The sequence below is a fragment of the Candida theae genome (assembly GCF_024610275.1).
Source record: "Candida theae strain CBS 12239 chromosome Unknown scaffold16, whole genome shotgun sequence".
Taxonomy (NCBI): domain Eukaryota; kingdom Fungi; phylum Ascomycota; class Pichiomycetes; order Serinales; family Debaryomycetaceae; genus Lodderomyces; species Lodderomyces theae.
This window is the reverse complement of record NW_026261352.1, coordinates 15,334-28,670: the sequence shown is the minus strand read 5'-3', so window position 1 is coordinate 28,670 and position 13,337 is coordinate 15,334. Positions and strand designations below refer to the sequence as shown.

General features: G+C 41.1%; 8 protein-coding genes across 8 annotated transcripts; 7 read left to right on the top strand and 1 right to left on the bottom strand. All coding sequences in view use genetic code 12, as the record gives it.

Annotated features, from left to right (window-relative positions):
* Positions 1-274: 274 nt before the first annotated feature.
* Positions 275-3,411, top strand: KGF57_000477 (uncharacterized protein; the record flags this gene model as incomplete). The annotated part of the gene is made up of 2 exons (XM_051754312.1): positions 275-1,569; positions 1,905-3,411. 2 exons carry the CDS (start codon positions 275-277, stop codon positions 3,409-3,411), a joined length of 2,802 nt encoding a protein of 933 aa, XP_051610939.1.
* A 187-nt stretch (positions 3,412-3,598) lies between these two features.
* On the top strand, positions 3,599-5,749 carry PTR3 (Ptr3p; the record flags this gene model as incomplete). Its single annotated transcript, XM_051754301.1, has 1 exon — positions 3,599-5,749. One exon carries the CDS (start codon positions 3,599-3,601, stop codon positions 5,747-5,749), a length of 2,151 nt encoding a protein of 716 aa, XP_051610938.1.
* Positions 5,750-5,980: 231 nt separating this feature from the next.
* CYS4 (cystathionine beta-synthase) lies at positions 5,981-7,474 on the top strand (the record flags this gene model as incomplete). The annotated part of the gene is made up of 1 exon (XM_051754290.1): positions 5,981-7,474. The coding sequence occupies one exon, from the start codon at positions 5,981-5,983 to the stop codon at positions 7,472-7,474; it is 1,494 nt and encodes a 497-aa protein (XP_051610937.1).
* A 90-nt stretch (positions 7,475-7,564) lies between these two features.
* KGF57_000474 (transcription elongation factor DST1) lies at positions 7,565-8,467 on the bottom strand (the record flags this gene model as incomplete). Its single annotated transcript, XM_051754279.1, has 1 exon — positions 7,565-8,467. One exon carries the CDS (start codon positions 8,465-8,467, stop codon positions 7,565-7,567), a length of 903 nt encoding a protein of 300 aa, XP_051610936.1.
* Positions 8,468-8,640: 173 nt separating this feature from the next.
* Positions 8,641-9,372, top strand: KGF57_000473 (uncharacterized protein; the record flags this gene model as incomplete). The annotated part of the gene is made up of 1 exon (XM_051754268.1): positions 8,641-9,372. The coding sequence occupies one exon, from the start codon at positions 8,641-8,643 to the stop codon at positions 9,370-9,372; it is 732 nt and encodes a 243-aa protein (XP_051610935.1).
* Positions 9,373-9,672: 300 nt separating this feature from the next.
* Positions 9,673-10,170, top strand: KGF57_000472 (uncharacterized protein; the record flags this gene model as incomplete). The annotated part of the gene is made up of 1 exon (XM_051754257.1): positions 9,673-10,170. One exon carries the CDS (start codon positions 9,673-9,675, stop codon positions 10,168-10,170), a length of 498 nt encoding a protein of 165 aa, XP_051610934.1.
* An 896-nt stretch (positions 10,171-11,066) lies between these two features.
* UBC8 (E2 ubiquitin-conjugating protein) lies at positions 11,067-11,639 on the top strand (the record flags this gene model as incomplete). The annotated part of the gene is made up of 1 exon (XM_051754246.1): positions 11,067-11,639. The coding sequence occupies one exon, from the start codon at positions 11,067-11,069 to the stop codon at positions 11,637-11,639; it is 573 nt and encodes a 190-aa protein (XP_051610933.1).
* Positions 11,640-12,010: 371 nt separating this feature from the next.
* KGF57_000470 (TFIIH complex kinase subunit) lies at positions 12,011-13,207 on the top strand (the record flags this gene model as incomplete). Its single annotated transcript, XM_051754235.1, has 1 exon — positions 12,011-13,207. One exon carries the CDS (start codon positions 12,011-12,013, stop codon positions 13,205-13,207), a length of 1,197 nt encoding a protein of 398 aa, XP_051610932.1.
* Between the last annotated feature and the right edge of the window lie 130 nt (positions 13,208-13,337).

Here is a 13,337-nt window from a genome sequence, read left to right as displayed (position 1 = left end):
TACCTTTTGGTACAGTCCACACACACAGACGCACACACACGATGAGATAAAAAAAATAAAACAAGAAAACACAAAAGAAAATCTCAATCACGTGTATGTAATGTTTTGTTTACCATTTTTCTTCACCATCCGTACCCCAACCTTCCTTTCAAATCACACCAGCACCATGAATAAGGACCTGAATAGCATAAAGGTCCTCGTTAGAGTTAGGCCCATACTACCGCGAGAGCTCGCAAGCAATGAAGAAGGGACACTCCCGTCATCCCTTGTATCAATGCCATCCCCGTGTTGCACAACTGTCGTTAACCCTATCACCAATGAGCGTAAGCAATACTACTTTGATGATTGTGTATGGTCTTGTAATCCCAAAGATGAGAACTACATGGACAATAAGCAATTCTACAATAAATCAGGACCAGACTTGCTAACACACTTGTTTGAAGGGTTCAATGTTTGTTTACTCGCTTACGGACAGACAAGCTCAGGTAAGACATATACAATGATGGGCGAAGACGAGCTGCCTGGCGTTATTCCGTCCTTGATAAAGGACATTCTCAAGCAGATGGAAATCTCTGTAAGCCAAAAAGTTCAATGCGAGTTGAGATTTTCTTATGTCGAAATTTACAACGAGCAGGTCATGGACCTACTCAACAAAGACCAAAATGTAAAGTGTCGAGTTCGTGAAAACCCTCAAACAGGTCCATATGTTGAGAACGTAAAGGAGGCCATAGTCTCTAGCTACGAGCAGTTTTTGGAACTTTTAAAGTTGGGCAACAAGGTGAGGTCCACTGCTTCAACCTTGATGAATGAGCTCAGTTCAAGATCCCATGCTGTTATAACGTTGACGCTATTGCAAACAAGATACGAAAATGAAGCTGAAGGTGGCATAGGGAACGCAAGTGAGCAAATGACTTCAAACATCAAATTAGTCGACTTGGCTGGTTCAGAGAGGTTAGCCAAGACAAAGTTGTATGGCCAACAACAGCGAATGAAAGAAGGAGCACTGATTAATAAGTCTTTAACTGTTTTGGGTCGCTGTATCAACTTGTTGGCACAAAAGAGCACCAAGTCAATAATACCTTACAGGGACTCGATCTTGACATACCTTTTGAAGGAAAACCTTGGTGGTAATTGTAAAACTTGTATGCTATTTTGCATATCTCCATTGGATTACGATGAAACAACGCAAACGCTCACCTATGCAAGTGAGGTCAAGAAAATCAAGACTTTGGCCAAAGCGAATAGAACAAAGTTGCCAACTGTGCCGGTCAATTGGGACGAATTAAAGAACTCAGAAAACAGCGTAATTGATTCACTCCGGAGTGAAGTTGAGACATTGACAAATAAATTGACAAGATTGGAGTTGGAGAAGGATAACCTTTCTTCTAAACTGGAGCTGACATTGGTAGAACAGGAAGAAACTTCCAATGTTAAACGTTTGATGGAGTATCTTGAGAAGGAGTCGGCAAGAGCAAAATTTGAGAATAGATACTTGAAACAACACTTGGCAAAAAGGGACAAACAGATTACGGAACTACAAAGCCAAGTCGATTTTATATACCGCTTTGAGTATGCAAAAGCTAGAGAAGAGCTGGCAAAGTCGCTGTTGATCAAGGAAATAGAGAGCTGTCGTAATGCGATAGATGTCGATCTTGTACAATTCGATCCTGCCAGACTCTTTTCTTGATAAATCATACAAATGTTGCATTTTTAAAAATTCCAATCTCTATAGTCAAAAAAAAGCGAAACCTGCCAATCTGATTCGGCTGTTAGTGATAATAGCTTGTCACGATATTTACAGCAATCAGTAAGTTGGGTGGGTACCTGCGGGAAAAAAAAAAGAAAAAAATAAAAACCAACTCCTTTTACGTAATCCTCTCACTCAAGAGGAAAGTCAGGCGCAGAAAAACAAAAGTACTTCTAAATATAAATCTTCCACCTACCGGACATCAAGGGATCACGTCAGAAATGGATACATTGTTCCACTCTTCTGTCCAGGAAGCAGTACAACTTACTATCCAGAACCACAAACCTTTATTTGTGTTTTTAGCGCTGCTGGAGAGCACAACCAATGATACTTTCTTGAATAAATTTATCGGAGAACAAACAGTTTCACGGTTGCGTGAAAAGACAGTGCCTTTAAAATTAGTACAGGGCAGTATCGAGTTTGGTTACTTTGAGCAACTTTTCAAGAACTTGATTGTGCCCAGCTTCTACATTGTGCTGCAGGGGAAACTTCAAACAGTGGTCACACTCGACTTTTCAAATGACAACTTTGATAGGTGCATAGCTCAGCTTTCAGCAGGGCATAATGACTCAGGCAACACGTCTCTGTCTACTGCTACTAATACTACTACTACCACTACCACCACTACTCCTTCCTTGACAACTTCCTCGCAAATGCCACCCACTGCTCAAACTTCCACTGGTGATAGGCTGGTACCACATCCATCGAGTGCTCATACCACTGGTAGCCAAATGTCAACAAATGCACATCCTACTACTGACGATGAGCATGAGCAATCGGTTCTAAGGCACAGGAGAGTGGTTGAGCAGCAAAGACAAGAAAAGCTAGCGGAGAAGCAACGCTTGAGAGAATTAGTGGAAGCTGATAGGAGAGAAAGGCAAAGCAGAGAACGTGAGGAGAAGGAAAGTGTAGTTGACGGTGTGAGTCCTGTCTTGCAAGGGTCATCCAGAAAGCTGGGACATACTAATTGCCTTTTGGCGATCAAATTATTTAATGGGAGCACCATCAAACAGGATTTCAAACCAGATGATACACTAGTCACTGTGCGCGCCTACCTCGACGAAGAGGTGAAAATCATACCTTCCACCAGTAACATGCCCTCGTTTGCCAGCACGACGTACCCTACAGGATATTCCTTCCACAGGCCTAGTTTACCCCGCATTACCTATTCCGAGGAGCAGGAATCCCAGTCATTGGCTGATCTTGACTTGACACCCAGATCTATATTGATTCTTAAGCCAACGTATGATCAGACACAATCCAACAAAAAGGAGTCTCGAAACGCCAAGGTGGGAGTAATCCGAAGCGTTTATAATTTTGTTATGGGAATAGGAAGGGCATTATACTCATTCTTTGATTATGGTGTGGACGATGTTCAGAGACAAATTAGCACAGAATCACCAGCAGCCCCACACCAAGAGGATGAAATTTTAGACCTTCACCAACCGATCGCACCGGGTGTGCTATCACTTGGGGATAGAGGATTGTCGTCTTCGCTAATAAGCCTTGAAAGGGATGAGGCGACCCCTCTAGAATCTCGAGCTTCAAGTCCCAGGCCCACGTTGAGTCGAGTTCAAACCATTCACGATGAGGTCAGAGATACCTTGCGAGATACGTATAATGGTAACAGCATCAACCTCAGAGATGATGACCAAGATACATAGTGGCGGAGGATCTATATAGGGGAAAAACTATATACATAAATAAATAGTCTATGTGTGTGTGTGTGTGTGTGTGTGTGTGTGTGTGTGTGTCACGACTTGATAAATACCGCACAGAGAGATAAAATCGTGTCTTGAACCCTCTCTTCAATTCGATGCAAATTTCTTTAGCAACAACACCAAGCAGCACATGGATCAATCGAGCTTGGATAATCTCTTGAGATTCCCCGGCTATGGCCAAACAGTTGTTAGTGATGCGTCTATGCTTTCATGTGGTTGTTTGACTTCGGAGTCGTTGTTTTCAGAGGAATGTGGAAATTCATGTTTCAATTGCCATGCAACGAACGTCTCCATTGTTGGACAAATTGAACCACTACGACGCTTATACCATTTGATCTACACGAAAGGATATAGACGCCCATCGCATGGTGAAAGAAGCCGTCGAAGCATTACAAGGAGAGGAAGCAAAGGCGATGATCACTCAGCTCAACAAACTTCCAAATTGACCGAATCGATGAACTTGATGACTTTGTTCCACAAGTTTGCTAAAGAAGAGCAATCTAGTTTACTTCAGACTGAATCTGATTCCACAGTTGCGCCCATGGACATAGTAGGAAAACTGAAACTTGCTGAAGACAGTTCATCAGCACTACAAGGTACACCTTCAAGTCGTTCAGTGTCTGTATCACCTCAAAATTTCCGTCAACACGGGTCTGATTTTATGGTACCGAATCAGCAAAGAGGTGATACAGATTTCGAAACACTTTTAAAGCATGTTAGCGAACAGAAGGAATACAACTTTAGTAAATGCTTTCCCTTTCATCGAAAAGTTTTATCGTTCCCCGTGCTGCAAATGAAATTGAATTTAGGGACGGTAAATCCATTTAAATTGGGGTCATTTATAAAGAGATCAATAAACTCATCTATTCACACATATATTGACTTCCATGAGGGATTGGAGATAACTCGATTTGTACTTTTGAGCGAAAAGAAGTGGGAATTGTACGAATACAAGTCACCATCACTGGAAACAAATGTATCCTATATCAAACCTGTTCTTGTATGTTGTGGGAAACTGACAGGCGAATATGGGGAGTCTCAGAGTAGCTTGAGACCTGTAAACACGCCTGATGACCATGAAACTATAAAGTCAAATAATTTTGACTTCAATGGGAAAGCCGGAAATCATTCTTTTAAAGATGACTTGAAGAAACGATTGTCTTCGTGGGACCATACGTACTGTCGGCTAACTAAAAACTACTTGGTCATATCCGGTACAAGGGGGATCATGAGGGTATTCAATATCAATTCGGATAGCAAATATCGAATAGGAGAACCAGTTTACACTTATCTCACAAATTTCCCAATCAGATGCATTGCTATATCACCCAACGAAAATCTCATTGCCTGTAGCATAACTGGGAGAGAACGAATTTCCAATAAAGAGCAACCATTTGTTGTTCTACATAGGATGTCAATGAGTGATGAGTTGTGGGTTAATTTTGCCGACCCCATGTTGATAACAGTGCCCTTTCGTGATCCAATCAAGCTTGTCAAATTCAACGCTGCTTCATCTCACATCATATGCGCCACAGTATGGGAATCAAGATACATCATCATCAAGCTAAGGGATGGTGAGAAGGGATACCAAAAACCACGCTTGGTATGGTCAGATCTGCCATTCAAGAGTGGCCTGAGACAAGATGATGGCGGCCATGCAAATTTGAGTAGAGAAGAGGAAATTGACGACGAATTAATGATGGCAAGTGAGGGGATTACTGACATCCAATTTGGTAATATGCATTCGAATACAATTGTGATCACTTCGAACACAATAGGACATAGGCCACCTATTTTAATTGGCCTTCATGGCACTCAAATTGATTCCTCCCGGACGGATCCAAATACTGATGGATATAGCATTGAAAATTCCTTCTCAAGCCATCACAAAGATGACGAGGATGACGACTATTCGATGTTGAAGTCTTCCGAGGTACTACTCAGATTTCCTGAAGTCGGCTCCTCGATTCACGTGGCTGCATTATCTCCTCGAGGAGACGGAATCGTGTTTGCAGACAAGGACGGGCGCTTGTACTTGGTGTCCACTCCTAATATAAATACGCAATCGGGTACTGGTCAGTTGGCGAAGAAAACAGTGGTATTATTGGGTGATGTTGCCAGTGCCGAGAGATTTACAGAAGCCGCATCAGTTCAATTCCTGGCTGACGGCGGTAAAGTGTTTACCGTAGACAGAAAGGGATTGTTTCAGGCTTTTGACTTTACGAAAGGTATCCCAGGAGAAGATCTGGATGTTGTCAAGTGTAAGATAATCAGTATGTAAGTACAAATGCTATAGACCTAGCAGTTTTGATGTCGCTAATCCACGGTTATTATCGGGGAAGCGACGCGCCACACTTTTTTTTTTTTTCCTTCTTTTTTTTTACTCTTAGCTATGCCCATCGTAAAAAGAACACGATGAACAAAAGGACAAAAAAAAAAAAAAATAATAGAGCACCCAGCACCATTATATGCATCTGTAATTTGAATACCGTGGAAAAACTGAACTTGCAACATGTCCATCAACCCAACAGCCCCTCCTCCATTGAAAAATGACATTTTAGAACTTATTGGGAATACCCCATTAGTCAAGTTGAACAAGATCCCTCAATCTTTGGGTATCAAAGCTAAGGTGTATGCCAAGGTGGAGTTGTTTAATGCTGGTGGTTCCATTAAAGACAGAATTGCCAAAAACATGGTTCTCGAGGCCGAAAAACAAGGCAGAATTAAGCCCGGATACACTTTGATTGAACCCACTTCTGGAAATACTGGTATTGGTTTAGCATTGGTAGGTGCAGTGCGAGGATACAGAACCATTATAACTTTGCCTGAGAAGATGTCAAATGAAAAAGTTTCTGTTTTGAAAGCATTGGGTGCCGAGATTATCAGAACTCCAACTGAAGCTGCATTTGATGATCCCGAGTCTCATATTGGAGTTGCAAGACGATTAGAGAAGGAAATTCCAAACTCGGTCATTTTGGATCAGTATTCTAATGTTGCCAACCCTGAGGCCCATTACTATGGTACTGGCTATGAAATTTGGGAACAGACTGAAGGTAAGGTCACCCACTTGGTTGCTGGTGCAGGCACGGGTGGTACCATTTCCGGTATGTCCAAGTACTTGAAGGAAAAGAATCCAAAAGTGAAAGTTACCGGAGCTGACCCAAAGGGCTCCATCTTGGCAGAGCCAGAGAGTTTGAACGATAGTTCAGAGGGCTATTTGGTAGAGGGTATCGGCTATGATTTCATTCCCGATGTGTTGAACAGAAAGTATGTCGACAACTGGATTAAAACAGATGATGCCGAATCTTTCAAGTTGGCTAGGAGAATTATCAGAGAAGAAGGTATTTTGGTTGGTGGCTCCTCCGGTTCAGCACTTCAAGCTGCTTTGTTGGTAGCCAAAGATTTGACAGAGGATGATGTAGTTGTTGTTGTGTTCCCTGATTCGATTAGATCTTACTTGACCAAATTTGCTGACGACGAATGGTTGAAATCCAACGGATTCACTGTTGAGGAAGACGAGGCTACAAACAAGACCGACGAGTTTTTGACAAACAAAACAATCAAAGATTTGGTCGCAGGGAAACCGCCTGTTGTTACTGTTACGCTTGCAGATACCGTCGCTAAGACTTTTGACCTCTTGCAATCAAATGGATTTGATCAGCTTCCAGTATTGAACAAATCAGGACAATTGGTTGGGTTGATAACCTTATCAAAGATTTTGAAATCATTGTCTACAAAGAGGATTCAGTTGACCAACTCGATCAGCTCCATCATTATAGATTTCAGGAAATTAGCTGATTTTGAAAAATCAAAGTCTGTAAACAAGGAATCGGGATTTACCAAGAGAAACTACGATGTCATAACTTTGGATACCAAATTAAGTGTATTGAACAAGTTTTTTGAAACAAACTCCAATGCCATTATTACCGACAGCGACTTGAAACCAGTTCAAATTGTCACCAAGGTTGACTTACTTTCCTACTTGACAAAAAATCTTTCTTACTAGGTAATAAACACGGGAAATTTATAAAGTGGATATATATATATATATAAATAATACATGATGAACTAATAATAGCTTGGCTTTTTGTTTCTTCTATGAAAACTTCCATCTATTTCCACAGTTTTCACAGGTACAAAATGTCGTCAAAGGCTCATCCGCAGACCTTGTTTGCATTTGGTAATAACTCACTTTCTTGTGTTTGCATTTACCACATGTGAATCTATCCGTAACTGCTCTTTTTTCGGTGGCACCTTGTGCATCAAAGAGGTTTTGCTTGTGCAACTTTTCAATCTCTTTCTTCAACGACTCTGGAGCCATTTCGTTGGGTGTCATTTTGATGAATTGGGCAGCCGAAATTTGCTTCGATAAAACACGCTCCCTCAACTCTGGATTCTTTTTATTTCGAAGATTCATAGTAAAACTTCTCAACCTGTTTCTATAAGAGTCGTTGACTTTCAGGTACTCACTTTTAAACACCTCGCTCTCTATCTCTGAGGCTATTGTGATTATATGTTGAGGAGAATCTTCCCTTTCAACAGCCAATGAGGAGTACAAGGCACCCACAGACGCATTACGAGTCGGGTTATCGTACAACGTTGTGTTCACACCGTCGGACTTGGCACTCCGTGGGCCGCTGAATTTTTTCCCGTTTGCCGTATCTAAACTCGATTTGTCAGCATTTGGTGTTGACGATGCAGGTGACCCGGTCGAAGCTGGTGTCGATCCTGGCAGGCTGGCAGTAGGTTTCTTTTTACTATTCTTCTCATTCTGAACCGCATCTCTCCAACCCCTAATCATTTTCTTTACCAACGATGATATTTCTTTGTTGTCGTGACTTCTGTATTTGTTCACCACCACACCAACCTTTGTCTCTCTCAACAACTTTTCAGTGGGAACCACTTCATCGTTCAATATGTTGAGTAATTTTAGTATCGTCACGTCATCCACAGATTTTTCAAGATTCGATATGGTGGACTTTACTTCTTTGGCATCCATACTCAAAAATATTCAGAATAATGGAGTATCTGTTATCAGAAGTAAGAACTTCCAATACAAATTTTTTTCTTTTTTTTTTCTTTTTTTTTTCTTTGTTTTTGCTGTTCCAATTTATGCTTTGCCAGCCTGAAGGGTGAGAGTGAACTACAACTGAGTCGTCTACAGCAGTCACCATGGACAACACAAGCACATGTGTGTCGATAGGTAAATTTCCATTTGATTATACCGAGGAGCAGGTGTTGGAAATAGCGAGATCGGTGGGGCCCGTTCTCGATATCAAGTTATTATTTGATGACTTAACAGGGAAATCCAAAGGGTACGCAATTGTCAACTATGGAGATGTTGAGACCGCAGGATCGGCAGTACGAAATTTGAACTACACGTCTCTACCGAATGGGAGGTTTTTAAAATGTGCTATTGTTAGTGGCTATGAGATGATTGGAGATGAGGATGCTGCAGTCAAGTTGCCGCCATTACCACTAGGGATTCAAATACATCCGAACCAGAACGCATCTCAAGTGATATCAAGCATACTTTCTAATATTGACTCGAATTCGGCATTACAAATATTGCAGGAAATGAAGACGATGAGTCAAGAGAACCCAAGAGGAACGAAGCTCTTACTTGAAAGATTCCCGCAATTGGCCCTAGCCATGGTCGAGTTGGGTTTGTTAACTAATAGCACCAATCATGAACTTATAGAATTGACGTTGAACAAAAAGCCAATAGAATTGAGGAGTTTGTCAAGTGATCATGTTTCTCTACTACAGGCGGTGTATAAATTGTCAGATGATCAAATTGGCGAGTTGAATGAAAGTCAACAAGAGGTGGTAAAACAAGTGAAAGTTGAAATCGAGAAAGGGACATATGGTGAAATACTAGATAATGGTTCCAAAAAGGAGTAATCGCGGAGGTCATGTTGCTGGGATGGGCGATTATGGACTGTATAAGTACTAAACATCACCTGTAAAATATATACTTTGGTTAAAAATGTTGTATCAAACCTCGGCATTTGCACTTGTTTGCCAGCAGAAAAAAAAAAAAAAAAAAAAAAAAAAGAAAAAAAAAGGAAAAATAGAGAGACAAATTGGAAAGGTATTATCTCGGAAACGGCTGAAAACCCGACTACATCCTCTCTTTCTCCCCCAACCCCACACCCGTCTCTGTGTGACCAGGCATACTAAGGTATACCAAATTGTAACACGATGTCGTCACCAAGGAAAACTAGGGAAGAGTTGTTAGCAGACTTTGAGAACGACTTGGTCAAGTTCATTTCCATGACCATTACTGTTGAAGGGCACGACGAACCGTTGGTCTTTTCAAGAGATATGGAGCCTATGCCACAACGTCTTCATTTCATACTACCAGAGTATTCGGTTTATTACTTGACAATTAGATACAAGGTTAAGCAAAGGCCGTTGAAAAAGCTCACTTATCATCAAACTGTAAAGAAGGGTATGATCAAAGTAGATACAAGGGATTTGGAGATGGTCGAGGACGCTGCTGTGAACGACCACCAGGATGATGGAGACTACCATGAAGTTACATTCCCCGCTGGTGGTGTACCCGGAGGATCGTTTTTGAGAGGATTGTATCCGGCAAAAAGCACGATTAAAGAAAATGGAGAAAAGATTTGGAGTTACAACTGGACAATAGAGATTTGCAAAAAGGCGCAGAAGCCACTGGTTGGTGGATTTGACTAAATAGAGACAATGTATAATTAGATAGCCTGATCGTGATATTCACCGTAGCTCCCTGTAGTGTCCTCTTGCATCATAGAATCCTAAATAAGACCAGAGCGGACACAAAAAGAAGCTTTCACTTCCGAATGCGCTTATCTAAATCGGTCGAAGAGCTGAGCTCTCCCTTTTGATTGATCCAGTTGGCCCAAATGAATTGGAATATGATTAACAAGAGTTTTGCTCATGCTAAGGCATCACCACTGTAAAATTTCTTGCGTAGCTACATTTCTGTATAGTGTTAGGAGCGAGGGGGGTGGGAGATACTGGACCAAAATCAATATTTCTGCCCTTGTCCTGAACTGCACTTCAACATATGAGTACAGGGTGAAGGACGCTTTGCATTTCGGAACCTTGTGGTCATGCTTGGTGTCAAATTATTAGTCATTGAAAAGAGTAACACCCAAAAATAGTTCAAAATGATATGATATAACTTTTCCGTTTAGGAAATGAATGAAGACACAAAAGCCACTAGACAATTATTATAACGCTTTGTAATATGACCCACATTTTTTCGTAGACTCTATAGTCCCACTCCAATCTATTCTTTCCAAAATTCTTCATTCAATTTCAATACAGTGTGGCAGCTATAACTGAAGACATATTCAGAGGAGTGAAAGAGAGAGAGAGAGAGAGAGAGAAAAAGAAAGATAGGGGTGTACATCGCCAGCAACATTCATCCTTTAGACTCTTTTCAGAAAAATAGTGGCGCTTATTCATTCTTATCACGGGTACACGTAGCAACTATTTTTGATCACAAGACATCGCTTCCCACGCCCCTTTACACAACTATTTGACACTCTTTCCCACATTTACACCGGGTCGAGAAACTACATTACTATTAGGTATCACTTGCAATAATGAGTTCTCCCAAAAGACGTATCGAGAAAGATGTCATGGCTCTAATGATGAGTGACCACGATGTAACATTGATTGACGACTCGATACAACAATTCTTTGTCATATTCCATGGCCCAAAAGACACCCCATATGAGGGTGGAGTGTGGAAGATTCGGGTCGAGTTGCCCGATCAATATCCCATCAAGTCGCCGTCGATAGGGTTCACAAATAAAATTTATCATCCTAATATTGACGAGGGCTCAGGAGCAGTTTGTTTGGATGTCATTAATCAAACATGGTCACCGATGTTTGGATTACTAAATATATTTGAAAACTTTTTGCCTCATTTGTTGAGATATGCCAATCCTAGTGATCCATTGAATACGGAAGCATCCAATTTAATGACAAAGGATGAGAATAAGTACAATGAAACGGTAAAGAAATATGTTGAGCAGTATGCGAGCCACATACCTGACATGAACGGAGACGCTGAACGAGAAGGCGAAGAAGACGAAGACGACGAGTTGAGCGATATTGGAAGTTTATCTGGCGACGATGACGAGGATGGGGTCGCAGGAAACCTTGAAATTTGAAAGATCAATGTTCATTATTGCAGAAGTGCTTGCTTGACGCGAGAGCTGTTTCCAGATATGGCCACGATCAAGTGTTCTCGATCAGGTCTTTCTTAATGTTTAGTCGTGATTATTCGCACATGCCCAACACGGGGAGTTTTTATATTATAGGTTATAAATTTGGTTTTCCTTAGGAACTAGTTTACATAGTAATCAATATGAGTACTCGATATACAACTCTACACAAGCGTACGTAATGTGTCCTCTTGATCTGTGTCAGTCTTGTTTTTGCTGCTGCAAGAAAAATATGAGAAATTGAAACTGAAAAATCTGTTGCAGATGAACACACACATATCAGTACAAACCACACAACAGACACCAATCTACAGAATATGCAACTGCCGAGTGAATCTGAGTCACAAGCTTTCAAGAAACAAACAATTTCGAACGATGATCTATACCGAAACTCGACACAGTATGGGATTTGGTCGTTCACACAAGAAGAGCTAGAGAAAGCAAAGGCCAATGCAAACCAACTGGGAGTAATCGCAGCACGAGAACGGTTCCAATCAGCTTACAACAAGTCCAAGAGTGATCACCCGGAAGCTTTTAGTAAATTTCCCAACGAATTAAACGAAGATATGATCAGCCTATTGTCATTCGAAGAGGAATCCGCGTATTTAGAATTTTACATTCAAAATGTCACCACCACATGCAATTTCTTCAAGATGCCGACTCAAGTACGGCTAACAGCCGCCTCTTTCTTCAAAAAGTTTTACTTGGTCAATTCAGTAATGCATTACCATCCAAAGAATATCCTATACACATGCATTTTCCTAGCTGCAAAGTCAGAAAATTACTTTATATCCATTGAGTCCTTTGTGAAGGCGCTCAAGGGCGTTCAAACATCCGATATATTGAACTTGGAGTTTATTGTATTGCAAAGTTTGAAATTTACGTTGTTAGTCCATCATCCATTACGGCCTTTATACGGATTCTTTCTTGACTTTCAAGCTGTTTTGTTGTATCCGGATCCTGTGATGTACGACGTTTCTGCAAATACCATTGGGAATCTTTATAATAAAGCTAAAGAGTGGTTGAACAAGTACTACATGCTTAGTGATATTGCATTTTTATTCACACCACCGCAAATTGCTTTGGCTGCGATGTACGATTGTGATCGCAGAATCACTGATCGGTACTTGAAACGAAAATTTTTGAGGGACGATGATGTTGAGGACACAGGTGATGTGCAGAATCGCGTACACCTGGAACAAAAGAAGGATAAGTCTGAGACTCAAAAGCTGAAAACGGAATGTGGCGAAGGTGGCGAAGGTGAAGCTGAAAATGGGACAGATAATGCACAAAACTTAGAGTCCGAGAATGTCCCTCCATCAAACCCCGTATCCAAACGGGAACAGTACGAGTCCTTAGTCCGTACCATACGAAGATGTGCCAAATTGGCCAAGGACTTGCCGGTTGCAGATCGTGAAAAGAGTAAAGAAATCGATAAAAAGTGTTTCTTTGCACTAAACCCTGGCAAATTGGTTGACAAGCGAATAAAAAGATTGATGGCTGAGAATTCTTGATAGAGACTCGTTTGACTACGACGATTAGGACTCCGCTCAAGTTATTTTAGTAGAGATTCTTCTATATTACATAGACATTGTTGTAGAAGGAGAACTTGAAGGTTTACCGCCTTTGTCATTCTTCGGCTAT